General features: G+C 53.1%; 1 protein-coding gene across 1 annotated transcript in view; it reads left to right on the top strand.

Moving 5' to 3' along the window:
- The first annotated feature begins 4,361 nt into the window (after nt 1-4,361).
- The window catches only part of PRMT8 (protein arginine methyltransferase 8), an 84,274-nt gene continuing 74,278 nt past the window's right edge, over nt 4,362-14,357 (top strand). The window contains exon 1 of the mRNA XM_057702221.1: nt 4,362-4,462. Within this exon, the coding sequence (XP_057558204.1) occupies nt 4,388-4,462 (75 nt within the window). The 5' untranslated portion in view covers nt 4,362-4,387. The remainder of the gene's footprint in view (nt 4,463-14,357) is intronic.

Below are 14,357 nucleotides of genomic sequence, written 5' to 3'. Positions count from 1 at the left end.
AGGAGGGGCAAGCCACACAGTACTTCTTCTACATCCCCTTTTATGGCAGCAACCACGTTTGAACAAGCCACAGTCTGGGCTTTCCCAAGCAGTAAGGTCTGCAGGTCAGAGAAACTGATTCCCGCCCTGGGCACTGGATTTTGGAAGGCATTAGAGGAACGGCTGGTTGGCTCCTGGGGTAGAGCTACTACACAAAGTCTTCACCTTCTGGAGGCCTGGGAGGAGACAATTGAGGGTTGCAGCACAGGGTGGATGGAACCTCAGAGGCCTTGCTCAACCTTCCAGGGTTTGCAGCTCTGCTACAGCAGCTAAGCCAAATAATTAGTCCAACTGATCCCTTCTAGTGACAGGAGACTCGATTTCTCTGTGGCATCTCATAAAGTAGGATAACTTGTCCAATTATAGTCCACCCCAAGGGTCTCGTGACAACCTCTGCACACTCCACCAACCACAGCAGAACCTCCTGGCTCTCAAGAACCTCTGTGTTAGGGATGGACCTTTCAATAATGTGAGGATGCTTGTAGTTTTGAGGGGGAGCCTTCCCTGTGACTTAGGGATCCTTCTCTGTGGGTCTTTTTATCTCCTCCAAATATCCTTATTCAACTATCCTCAACCATGATTGCCCATTAGAATCATCCAGGGACTTAAAAAAAAATCCGGATGCCTAGCGGTCACTAAATCACCCTCTCTGGGGTTGGAATCGGAGCACTGGTATTTCTACAACTCCCAGAGTGATTCTCAACAAGGTTGAGAACCACCCCCTTGTTCCTGGAACCTGGTTCACCTCTTGAAGGTCATGCTGGCATCCTAGATTCGCATGCCGACTCTACCACTTGGGCAGTTCTCTGTGTTTTTGTGTCATCTGTTATGATGTGGGGACAGTAACAGTATCTACCTCAGAGGTGCTGACAGAACTTCATGAGGACACATGATGTCTGGGAGGGCCTCCAGCATGTAATAAGAGCTCTAGAAAGTTTAACTCAGAGCCTAGCACAGGGCCTAGCAAATGTTAACACAATGTCTGTGCCCTTACCGTGAGCCAGGCATTGTTTGAAGCATTTTACAATATTCAACACATTTTGTTGCCCTGAAGATCTAGAGTAAGAAAAATGACATGAGCAAAATGTGTCTTGAGACCTCTTTACCTAGTAGGACTTACTGTCCAGACTACTCATTTAACTCACATCCTGGAGAACTCCCTGTACTCCTTGTCATATGCTGTTTTGCCTCTCACCAGAGTCCTTTCCAAAGCTCTTCTTTAAAAGTTCTGTGTATTTCAAAGCATCCAAGGTGATCAAGATCTCCTCAATGGTCATTCCAGTGTATCTTGCTGCCTATTGCTAAGCCCAGTGCCTATTTGTGAGCTGGGTATATAAGTGATGTCAGTAAGTTCTTGTGGAATGACTACATTAATGCTGGAAAAGACTATGCTGACCTACTCATGTAAAAGAGATGGAGAAAGACCGAATTCTTGTGAACAGTGGGGACGGTGAGAAGATGATACCACAAAATGCCTACTATGTGCCAGGCACTTTTTATGCATCATGAATTTTCACATCTCCAGAAGATGGGGTTCAGGTATTCCTTTGCTGTGTAGCAAGTTACCCCCAAACTTAGTCTCTTGAAGTAACAATTATTTTACTTGTGAATTTGTAAAGAGATGGGAGCGTGGAAGGGGCAACTCCTCTCTGCTCCAAGGTGGCTCCGCAGAGGACAGGAGTAGACTGCTCAGTCTTGTCCTCCAGCCACTCTGGAGTCACCCTGGTGGCCTAGGCTCCTCAGGCACAGCCCCAGGCTGGCTCGGGGTTGGATGGGTTGGACTAGAAAACTCTTTGCCATGAGGATACAGCTCTCCATCTCAGCCTCTCCACTCCCCGTTCCAAAGGGAGCCGTGCTTGGGGAGAAGCCAAGCCAAGCAAAAGATTTCAACAGAGAACGGAGGAAACACACCCACTGAGGTTCTCATAGCAACATAATCACGCACAGGCAGCAGCCTATTTCGGTGGGAGCTTGTCTGAGCTTCCCTCCCCACCCTGGTTAGTCACAGAATGGATGTACTGCACAGGCTGCAGCAGTGTGGGGCAGGGCGGGGTGGGGTGGGGGGAGAGCACTGGACTGGAAGCCAGGGGGCTGGGGAGCTGCTCTGAGATGCTCCATCAGCTAGCTGATGTATCACAGACACGTGTCCTCTCTCTGATTTCAGGGCCCTCGTCCATAAAATGAGAGGACATGGCTAAAGAACGGGGAAGATCCTTTCTGGTTTTCGTTGATTGTACAAGTACTGAGCCTCTCTTGGTAGGAGATCAGATGTCTCAAGATCTTTTGTCTCTGAGAAAGATGCTTAGAGAAAATGGGGTTCATGAGGGTAAAGGTCATTCTTTAAATTCAGCTTATTTACTCCCCCCCCACCCCCACCTCCTGCACTTTGGCAGGATGCAAAAGGGAAGGAGAATGACCAGGTGTTGCCAAAGACTCTGCTTGCTCACCCCCAAACACTCATTCAGCTCTGTGGTCTGAGCGAGGAAAAGGTTGAAGAGGTTAAGGTCATTCTTTCATTTAAATGTACTCCTTCAACACACACACACACGCGCGCACACACACACACACACACACACACGCAGACACAATCACCCATTAACTCAAGCCTCCTGCCATCTCTCCAGGCTCTCCTCTCCTCTCCTCTCCCTCCTCCATTTACTGCAATGTAGCCTCTCTTTCCCCGAGGGCCAGGTGATGGAAACATCTTTAGATCTTGGCCCATTTCTTCAATGGACTCTGGGGTTAGTTGAGGACAATCAGGCTCACACCTCCTGGCTGTCAAAGGTGACGTTGAAAAGCAAGTAGGGCATGCATGCAGGACTGCCCTACCTAGGTAAGCACAGGGGTGAAGTGAAGAGAGCCAGGATGCCCAAGGAGCACCTTTTAGGTCCCTGACTTTGGCTTGTGAACTGAAAGCTTGAAAGTGCAGCTGTCTTTGAAGGAGCCGGACCCAGGGGCCTGTTGTGATGGGAGACACAGAGCTCCCCCTGCCAACCCTGTTTTATTTCCCATCAGCCTGACAGATGGCCAGTAAGACAGAGAAAAAGAAGCTCTCAAAGTGAAGACAGGAATGCATTGTATAAAAATTCACACCCCCTGCTGCCGCCCAAACTCCCTTAAAAAAGGATCAAGAGAATCCTAATGGGTACGTGACATCCTCCTTCTCTCCCATAAAAGGGACTTCAAAATCTGGCGATGCTGGGGGAGGGGTGAGGAGGGAGAAGAGAGATGTGTGGGAAGGGGTCTGCCAGGGAAGACTGGGGCAGGGGGAGCTCGGCTGCCGGCTCACCCATTTGACTTCCTGCCACTCTCTTTCGCAAGCCACCTCTGGCTGAACCTTGGCCTCACCCTCTCAGCCCGAACGAGGGTTGGAGCCCCAGGCCCTCGGAGAGGGAGAGTGGGAGAAAAAAGGGATCATGCTGGCACACTTAGCCCTAGAGTTGAAGGAGTTAAGGACCCTCCCTCATCCAGGCATACACCCCTTCGATCCCCAAACGCCAAACGCAGAGGAAGGATCCAGGAATTGGCAACGGAGCGGGCGAGCTGGGGGTGGGGTGGGGTGGGGTGGGGGCGAGGTGACCGTGGCCCAGCCTTGCCCAGCGCCTGTCCCCGGTGGGAGGACGCACACTGGGTCTGAGGACCTGCCAGAGCCCAGCTCCGGCGCTTGCCTTCTCCGAGCCTCCCGCGTGGTCCGGCCGCGTCCGCGCAGCCCTCGCGCCCTCGCGCCCTCCCCCCCCCACCCCCCCGCAACTTGTCCACGGAGCCCGGGAGTGGAGGCGGCCCAGAGACCTCCGGAACCCCGGCGAGGGGGCGGTCCGGGGCGCGGGGGCCCTCGGTCTGCGCCCAGCAGCCGCCGCCCGCTCGGCCCAACCTCCTCCCCGCCCCCACTCACCGGCTCAGCCCCCGGGAGGGACGCGCAGGAAGCGTGTTGCTTCGCCCGCGGATCGGCAGAAGTTGAGAGGAGTTGCCGGCTGCCTCGGCCGGCCGGACTTTGCGAGCAGCGGGCGAGAAGCCGCCGCCGCCGCGGAGCCTTCGGGGCTGCCTCCCTCCTGCCTGACCCGCAGCGCGGGTGGCGAGGGGCGGGGAGGGGGTCGCGGGCGCGACGGGAACTCGAAACTGTGTAAAGGAATCCGGAGCAGATGAGAAGAGAGGAAAATAAAACAAAGTGGAGACCGCAGGAAAGACTCCACCGTGGTTGATGGTAGCGGCTGATGCTCCGGCAGAGGGACTGGGTTGGGCTTTTTTTTTTTTTTTCCTCCCATTCTCTCTCTTTCTCTCTCTCTTTTAAAGCTACACCAGCTCTCTCTTTCTCCACTATCTCTGTATCACCAAACCCTTGCTGGCTCTTATGGGCATGAAACACTCCTCCCGCTGCCTGCTCCTAAGGAGGAAAATGGCGGAGAACGCGGCCGAGAACACCGAGGTAAGAAGGCGAGAGGCTGGCTCGGCGACCCCGCCGTCCGCCCGGACCCCCGCGCCGCGCGCCGCGCACCGCCGCCGCCGCCACTCCGCACCTGGTGCCAAACTTTCCCAGCTCCATCCCGCTTGCTTCAGCCAGCCGTGTGCGCGCGTGTGTGCGTGTGTGTGTGTGTGTGTGTGTGTGTGCTGGGTGGGGGGAAGATAGTGCCTGTCTCAGGCCCCCTCCCTCTTGAAAATACAAAAGAGTCGCTCTCACCCCAGCTCACTCTCCTGCCACCGGCTGCTCCCTTCCCCCCCCCCCACCCCGCCCCCCCACAAGTCCCAAACCCTGGGCGGCCGCGCTCCCCTGCCCTCTCCTCTGGGCTCCGTTAGCGCTCCAGAGTGCCGGTTTGAGACCAGCCGGGATGGGGGATCCAGGGGCCAGCTCTGCTCCCTGCAGTGCCTTGACCGTCTCTGGCCGGCCACTGCCTCAGCGTTACCCTTCAAGCTCGAGCTTTCGGTCCCCACAGCACCGCGGAGAGCTCCGGGCCGCGGGGGCCCCAGCCGCGCCGGGGTGGGACTGGGGCACCACCCACAGACCCTCGCGCCCAGATCCGGGCCGGGGAGAGGTCCGCAAGCCAGGACCTACGGGCCGCCTCGTGGGCGCTAACCCCGGGGAGGGAGCTCGGGCCGCGGCCACCTTCAGGACCAGGGACAGCGCCCGCGCCTGCCGCAGCCGAGCCCACGCGGGCGGTGGGGGCTGCGCGCCGCGCTGCAGCGGGAAATGGGTCTGCAGCCGCCGGTCCCGCAGCAGTTTCCAGGAGGTCGCTCTAGCTCCGCAAACTGCGCTCTTGTCCTCCGCCTCCGGCAGCCCAGCAGCTGCCCTTTCTCTACTCTGGAGTTGGCTCCGAGCCGCAAAGAGCCCTGCTGGGATTTGCGTCCCGAGACTGGAGGCTGTGTTTCCTGGCCTCGCTCTGACCCTGCTGTTATCACAACTGGATTAGTCCGTAGGCTCTGGGCACCTGTAGTCACGAAGGGGATCCTCGTGGGCAGCCCCCTTACCTTCGCGGAGGAACGGTGCGCCGAGGTGGGGGCGGAGTGGGGTATGTGTGTGAAGATCATCCCTTACTCGGTGGCAGGAAAAAGACAGAGAGCAAACTCCCGGGCTCTATTAATAGCCGGGTGTCTGGTGGGGCTGCCGTGCATTTCACATATGGTTACCCATATGCAGCGTGGGGCGGGGATGGAGGTGTGGCGCGGGGATTGTCCCTCTGTTTTGCTGGGATGCGAAAAGGGACAGAGACCCTTCCCGATGATCAGCTTCCCTCGAGGTCTTAACTGCAGCTGACCCCTACCCCACCGCGTAGGCAGCAAAGCTTTTAAAATCCCGGTTCTCTGAGAAGCTAGAAGCAGCATGCATCTGGCAACTGTGGATTTGGAAACAAACACGCTCTGGGGGGAAACAGTGGGGCGATCAGGAGCTAATGCCGTCTCCTTGAGTTAGGGCAAAGCCAGCGCGCGTGTGGTCCCCTCTCCACTTCCTCTTTCCCATCCCCCACGGGCGAGCAGACGCTCAGAATGATGTGTAGTGCAAGGCAGAGAGCTAGCCTTACCAATCCCTCGCCCTCCTCCCTCCAATCGCCCACCCGCAGAAGGGGTTTCTAAAAATAGCTCAGTGTCACGGCTGCACTTTTGTAATCCGTTGGACCAGCGGGCACGTAGCAGTCCCTGCAGCCCTGTGGCTGGAGCGCTGGAAGCAAGAAACAGCTTCTCTCTACCACCGCTCCCCCGCCCTCCGGTTCCGCCAACCCCACCGCTCGGTTTCTTGAAAAGAAAGAAAGAAAAAAAAAGTTTTCGCGGGTCTCCAGTCCCCGCACTCTGGTTTTTGCGCCGGGTTGGGATGCAGACCCTGGCCAGGTTCCGCAGTGTGTATGGCGCTGTGAGCTCCCCACCTCGGCCAGGGTTCAAGGCGTCCGGAGCAGGCAGAGCGCCGCGCGCCAGGCTATTTTTACTTGCTGCCCCCGCAGCTCCGCGCTCCCCCTTCTCGGCAGTTGCACATGCCAGCTCTGCTCAAGGCATCAATGAAAACAGCAGTAGAGGCGGCCGAGCTCCTGCAAGCAAAAAAGGAAAAAAAAAAAAAAAAAAGAAAGAAAAAGAAAAACCCACGTCGCATGCCTGGCACAAAGGGTGAGGGGCAGATCCAGCTGGGGCTCCGGGTAGGGGAGTGAGTCTGGGGTTTAGTTCTTCACAGCTTCCCCTGAGAAGGGGAAGAACTCAGACTTGGTCAAACGTGCCCAATGGAGGCATCCAGGCAGCGTGACAATCACTTGATTTTCTTCCAGGAACTGGCTGTTTTTGGAATGAGCCAGGACTAGAGCAGTACTTCCAAAAGTGGGGTGTTGTGGGTTTGCCTGCATTTATGGTGCGAGAGAGAGGCAAATATGCCTCTGTGGGGTGTGTGTGTGTGTGTGTGTGAGTGTGTGAGTGTGTGTGTGTGTCTATGATGGTAGCGCTCCTTGTTCTTAATTCAACACATCTTTATCAAATACTGATTCTGTGCCAGGAATAAGTAGCCTCCTGAGATCCAAAGATGAAGACACCAGGCCCCTGCCTGCAAGGAACTCACAGTCTGGTGGACAGTAGTGCCGGACGACCCAGATAATTCGGTAGCTTTTCTTGCCTTTCGTTAGTGTGGTTTGCAAGCGCTTTATCTCATTTCATCCTCACCGTAATACTGTGAGATTAGCAAAGGTTAGTATTCGTTTCCTAGCCCCATTTGACAGGGGCTAAGGATACTGAGGCTGGGAGGTCCAGCAAGTTCTGAAAGTTACCTGGTCAGCTAGGACAGCCTTGGAGCACAGACTGCTCCCCATTTCTGATTCATTGCCTTTGTCCTACACTGCTACTTCTATTCTTTAATTATTATTATTATTTTGGCCACACTGCTTGGCATGCAGTATCTTAGTTCCCCGACCAGGGATCGGACCCGCTCTCTCTGCAGTGGAAGTGCCGATTCTTAACCACCAGATTGCCTGGGAAGTCCTTACGTTGCTACTTCTAAAAAGATGCCATGTTTGGATGGGAGCCAGTGAGAGGAATAGGGAGAAAGGATATTTGGGAAGGGAGAGATGCTGTGTTAGGACAGGTAAAGGTGATGGAGAGAAGGTGATCTCTCACAGGGTAAAGGTAGGGAGAGATATTCTAACCCTTAGGCAGGAAGGAGAGAGCGCGGAATAAAACTATCTGCTTGTGAGCAGAGCCTCCCTCGACCAGTGCAGTTTGGAGCTGGGGCGGGGGCATACAGGGTGCAGGCTGGGTGGGCACGGTGAGTTCCATTTCCAATTTTTCTGGCTCTCTCCCTCAGATGCACTTCTTCTCAGCTGAGTGCATCGTACCCCACCCATCCCCTCGTGGCAGCATCTTCTCCCCCTCCCCGGCTCCACACGTGTCACCAGAAACCTTCTAGTGTCTAATCTCCTTCCCAGCCCCCTGTCCGCGCTGAGGCCGCCACCCACACTCTGCCCTCACTAAGGCAACAGCCTCTCTCCTGTTGTTCTCCAACCCAGCCTCGTTATCACCACTTGATAGGCTTTCCAAAGCATGGATCTTCTTATGATCAGACCTCCCTTTCAAAACTTACCACATCACCCCGTTGCATTTAGGACACAGGACAAAGCCTGTTTCCTTAGCCCGTCAATACCTGCCCCATGCAGTTCTCTGCAAACACTGACTTCATGCCTGAATGCCTCTGTGCATCCTGGTTCCTCTGCCTGGGCTGCTCTCCCCAGCCCCCTCCCTGAAAACAAAACATCTTCCTCAACAGGCAAGACCCAATTCAAAGGTCACTTCCTCTGGGCAGCCTTCTCAGATCTGCCATTTATCCTCCACCCCCATGGAGAGTGAGTTTTCTTTCTCCTTCTGTGTTCCTAACATCTGTCTCTCACTTTTCCTATTACAAGATAATTGGCTCTTCATATGTCTATTTCTCAGTTGAATAATGAGCTTGGGGTGTTTGTGTGTGTGTGTGTGTGTGTGTGTGTGTGTGTGTGGTGGTGGTGGTGGTGGTAGTGGTGGGGGTCTACCCTGTTCTTAACACTGTACCTGACACAGAGTAAATTAAAAATGTTCACATGTGTTGACTGATTCATGGCATTATGAACAAGCCCATGAGCCTTCTGGGTGTTAATCACTTATGGTTTTCTGAAAATTGGGCTCCCCATCTCCCACACCTGTGCTTAGGTTATTGTGGACCTTGAAAACTCAGAAAATGAGTAAAGTTTCTGGGAATTGGGGTGCTACAAAGCTCAAAGCACGGGTACACTTTGGTTACCCGTGTACCTATTTAATAGTCAGTAATGACTGATTCTTCCTATGGGGTGCTTGTCTGAATGGCAGATAAATGGGTTATTCACGATGCCCAGTGATGAACCGTGGGGGATGATGGACCCTTCTGAGCTGCTGCTTGCTTTACTGGCTCTTGGTGAAAGCCCGATGCATTATTTATGGTGCGGACTTCCTGACTGGGGTTTTAGCACCTCAAAGGAGAACCCCCAGGGGAGAGAAAACAGTTTTAGCAAAGGAGTCATTTTGGAGACCAGTTTTTTGAATGTTCTATGGAGTTACTGGCCCCTGGAGAGAGAATAATTATGGGCTGAGAAAATTCCCGCAGTAGGACAGTGGGGTTAGGGTACCAGTGGGTGCTGCCTTGTGAGTTACGGGGAGAACTGGGCTGAATTCTGACGTGGTGTATGTTGGTGGTTTTGGTGCATGGTTCCCTCTTCCCAGGGTTTTCGGCTTAAGCATGTGGTCCTTTAGCACAGAGGTGAGCGGGGCAAGAGGAAGAGGGCAAGAGGAGGCCAGACCCAGGCCCACTTCCCTGGGGTCTGCATCGTGTCTCTTTCTGATGACCATGGGGCTCTGGAGCCAGATGGCCTGGCTTTACTCTGAACTCGGTGGACGTGTTGTTATGATGAACGAGCCCCCTAATCCTTCTGGGCCTCATAAGGCTGTTGCAATGATTGAATGAATTAATTTGTGCAAAGGGTTTAGAGCACTGTGAGCTCGGGGCGGGGGGGGGGGGACCCGAAGAATTGTCAACCTGTCAGCTTTTAGGAGTCTTGCCGGGAAAGTGCCAGCTGGATGGACTCTCCTACTTCCTCGTTTCTCCAGCTGAAATGATCCCCAAAACGTGGTCTACATCCATTTTTCCTCCCTCAGCAAACATAATTTCAGTCCTGAGTTGAGCTCAGGAGAATTAAGAAGATACCCACTCGGCCCACCTCCCCCCCCACCCCCCGCCCCAAGGAGATCTGGCTGTTTAGAGCATCCTCCATTGGCTTTTGGCTGTCAAAGAGGATGAAACCACACTTCCGTCTCTGATTCGGGAGTGGGTTTCATCTCCTCCTCTGTGCTAACTGTGATGTGAAGTGATTATCACATTCCAGCGTGGAACATGCAATAATCTGTAAAAACAGTATTTACACCTTGGAGTCTACTGTGCCAGCACGGAAAAAAATGGGCAGCGTGGCAAGATGTGAGCTGCCAAGGTAGCTGAAAGTGGGATCGTGCTGTTGTGTGACAGGCAGGCGTGTTGTCCCGTTGTGCACGGACTTGGTGAGAGGAGAGGAAGCATGGGCTGGAAGGGACCTCTGGAAGGTCACTCTGTCCATGCTTCTGGCCCCGAGCACACTTCCTGTACCCACGATGCAGTTGGCCCCTTGATTACTCATTGCAAAGCTTCAGAGGAGGCAACTTCCCCAAACTCCCTGTGCATCTCAAGAGTCAGAAGGTTCTTCCTTAGGTCTGAGCTCTAACTGTTCCATTGCAATTAGGGTCACCTTGGTTTATGTTATTCTAAAAGGAGATTAAAAACCTTCTGGTTGCCTTTGCATTGGGGGCTGCGTGAGGGGTGTCTCACCCTCTTTACCAGTCTCTGTTCCGAGTGATTCTGACCCCTCCTCTGAAATTCTGGAGTAGCCAGGAGAGGCGTGTTTGAGAAGGTGCTCCCCTCCAATGGTACCCAGCCCGCTGGATATTTCACACATCAAATGGCTTTTCTCCTTCACTTGTTATTAGACGTCCCTCAGGCATCACGGCTTTCTCCAGGTTTGTAAGGGATGACCCATAAGTAAAGATCTCTTTTTAAGATTGATAGGTCAATGCCATTTCTACCACCTTTAGCATCTGATTCATTGTTTTTACATTTTGTGCTAGCTTTCTGGTATATCCTGATATGTAATATCGAAAACCAGTGTTTCCCTACATAAGATCTAGGAATCGTACATAACAAGATCTCTCTCCTTTTCGTATGACACCAGGCACATGCTTTGGCACGTATCGTCTCATTTAATAGGTGCTGTCATATGTTACATACATGTGCACCATACATAACATGGCAAGTTACATATCACTCCCATTGTGCAGATGAAGAAACCGAAGCACAGAAAGTTAGTGTTACTTGCCCAAGGTCCCACAGCTAGTAAACGATGGAACCCAAACTCTGGTTTTCTAGCCACTGAGACTTGTGCTTTTTCCAGTCTACTGGGCTATGAAGACAGCAGAAGGACCAGAATAGACACTTAAAATATGAAGAGAAAGAATGGAGAAATTAACAGGAGAAACAAAGAATGGTGGATTGGGAAGAAATCAAGGAAAACACACCAGCCCTGCATTTCTTCTGCTTTCACAGTTCTCACTGCTATGCCCTGTAGGTGGTGGGGACCCGGTATAGCTTGTGGCCAGGACTGTCCTCGTTCCTTGATGTCTGGGAGTCCTAGCTGATGGGCCAGGAAAAACTCTAACAAAGTATACCTTTTTGGAAGCTGGACCAAGGCCATTGTGTTAAACCTGAGCTCTCATCCAGCTTCTTCTTTGGGATGAAATGAATAGCAGAGAATTCAGGACAGGAACCTTGTTTTTAAAATTTATCTTTGTAGTTTTATTTCATTGTCTAAAGCTCTTGCAACAAAGCATCACACACCGGTGGCCCGAACAACAGAAATTTATTCGCTCACAGTTCTGGAGGCCAGATGTCTGAGATCCAGGCAACAGCGGGGTGGGCTCCTGCTGGAGGTTCTTAGGAGGAGATCTGTTCCCTGCCTCTTTCCCCGCCTCTGGTGGCTGTCAGCTGTGCTCCGGCTGGTAGACCTGGCATGCCTTTCTGCCTCCGTCTTCACGTAGCCCTTTCTCCTGCATGTGTCTGGATCTCTTCTTCTTCTGAGAACACGAGTCGTATTGAATCAGAGCCCACCCTGTCCCGTATGACCTCATCTTAACCTGATTACATCGGGAAAGGTCTTGTTTACAAATGAGGTCACATTCACAGGTAACAGGAGTCAGGGTTTCAGTACACCTTTTGGGGGGACTTGATTCCACTCATAGCATCATCCAACATGGTGCCCACGTGTAGTAGGTCTGCGTAGAGAGTGGCTGGCATATGATGCTGAATCTGTAAATAGGGCTCAGAATAACTGCAAAGTCAATGGAGGTGGTCTCTCTACTTTAAGTCTCTCTCCTGCTGCTCAACCGCTGACCACCTCACCCACGGACTCTGCCGCACCTGGGTCAGGCCCCCCTTTCCTTGAGCTGCAGCAAAATTATAACAAGAGCTGCCATTTTCATGTCCATATTTTGTGTTGGACGTGGTGTTCCATGCTTCATATGCATTGCCTTGTTTAATTGACACAACATTGCAAAGCAACTCTTCTTATTCCCGTTTTGTAGTTGGAGAAATGGAAACTCACAGTGGTTGGTGATCTTGACGAAGATTATAGGGCCAGTAAGTAGCAGAGTGGGGGTGCTTCAGAGTTGGGGTGCTCTGCTGCTGACCGGGGCCTCTCTCCCCTCTTTTATCTGCATTTCCGGCAGGAAGCTTGTCCTCACTTTTGCTCCACACCAGCTCCCACCCAACGGGAGCCTCTGGTGGGGGGGGGGGGAGGGGGGGAGGGCTGGAAGGAACTGGTAAATGTCCATGGGCGGGAGAGGCCGGAGGCTGGCCGGAGCCCATCAGCCTGTACCCGGCTCCATGTGTTCAATTCCCTCGTCCTCCTGGGGGATTTGCTTTGCTGTTGCCAGGGAAGTATTGTGGGGGTTGCACTGTGAGCCCATTCCTAGCTTCTGTGAAGGGCAATTCTGGAGGACAGGAGCGGTAAGGACTCTCTCGGCCCCTTCCAACAACTAAACCACCTGGGTCCCTGGCTTTCAGGCCTGAGGCAGTTTTGTGCAGGGGTTCGGCAAGCAGGTGCTGGGGCTCGTGCCCTGGGTGCAGACCTCAGCTGGGCTGGGGCCTGGCATGCACACGTGACACCATCGTCTGTGCCCGGCGTTATCATCCGTAGCGTGGTGATAGCACTTTATCCCACGGAGCTATTATGGGTATTAAATGAGTGACTTGACGTACAGCTCACGTTGACACACAGCAGATGCTCAAGATGCTCTATGATTTATCCTCGGGGCTTATCCGGCGGTGTCTCAAAGGGGCGGGGGGCGCACAGGTGAATAAAAGGCCTCCCCTGGTGACGTGATGGACTCGCTGATCCAAACATTCTCTGGAGGGACTGAGTTCCTCGTGCCCTTTTGGCTGGCTTACCCCACTCCACGCACACAGTCGGCGTTGGGCTCCAGGGCTCCGTTGTTTGCAAAGTCCACAGCATGCAAACAAAATCTCACAGAGCCCCTAGGGATGGAAAGAAGTGTGGGGGGGGGGGCGGATGGGCGCCCACTTCAGACCTCTTGGCCTTTTCTGGCTGCCCCCTCCCTCCAAGCCCTGCTGCTGGGATGAGAGCCACTCCTACCGGTGGGTGACTGGATCAATGTCCCCCACATTCCCATGGAGGGAGAACAAGGCCTGGCAGAAGGGGAGGGAGGACAGAGGTGTCGCACGTTCGGGTGTTAATCCCTGAGTTAAACACCCTGTCCTCTTGGTCATGAATCCAGGAAAGCATATTCACCGAGGGTGAGGCCCAACCCGAGGGTGGCACGGCTGAGAGCAAACCACTATAAAGGGAACGGGATTAGCAAATTCCTCCATCAGGGCCCCACGTGTAGCTCTATTGTGAAGGATCATCTCTTGTTAGTTGAAGGAAAGGAAAGGGGTGGCCTTTCACAGCCGGGGGCTGCCAGAAAATGAAAAGCTGCAATTCCCACAGACGTGTTACATCCAAGGGCTTCATCTCGCCCTGACAGGCAGTTATGACAGCACTTCTCTAAGGAGGCGCAATCAGAGAAGCCGGCAAAAATGATTGCAGCCCATCATAAGGGTAAATGGGATCCTAATTAAGGGATGTTCTCCATTAACGTGCATCAGTTCAACTCTTGCCTTCAGGTACCTAGCAGGGAGGTGATGAGTATTTATTGAATGAATAAAGGAAATAAATCTGCACATCGCACGTACACCAGCTAACTTCCCTTTGTTAGAAAGTCTCTACTCCCAGCTCTCCAGAATGAAAGCTGCAGTTCCCAGGGTGCAGTCGGGGGAGGGTTTCAGAGGCAGACCTGAGTCTGAGTCTCATCTTCATCCCTGTGGGATTAAAACCCATTTTTACAATCCACGGGGATGAAATACGATCACAGGAGAAGACAGAAAAAAGAAACTGGACATATGTTTTCTCCTTTTTCCTCCTGTTGTAACTTCGAGTTTATTTGCTCAGCTTTTGTTTTGCTTTTAGGGGAAAATTTACAGCGCAAAGTGGGAAGAGCCCTTTCGGCTTTCAGTGTGGGCGGATGTAAACGACCTCATCCAGGCTGTGAGCCGGCAGGTGTGTTTGTGTGTGGGGGTGTGGACACGCATCTGAGTCTGTGGGGCAGTCACGCAGAAGCACGTGCTCGTGCCCTGTGTACTTGTCATATGTGGTTTGCAGTTCATAGCAGGTAATGCAGAACAAGGCACACATTTAACCTCTAGCCTGGAGCTCCCGGGTTGA

This window comes from Hippopotamus amphibius, chromosome 12 (genome assembly GCF_030028045.1).
Source record: "Hippopotamus amphibius kiboko isolate mHipAmp2 chromosome 12, mHipAmp2.hap2, whole genome shotgun sequence".
Classification (NCBI taxonomy): domain Eukaryota; kingdom Metazoa; phylum Chordata; class Mammalia; order Artiodactyla; family Hippopotamidae; genus Hippopotamus; species Hippopotamus amphibius.
Note: the sequence above shows the minus strand (reverse complement) of the source record. Positions and strands in the feature narration are given on the sequence as shown.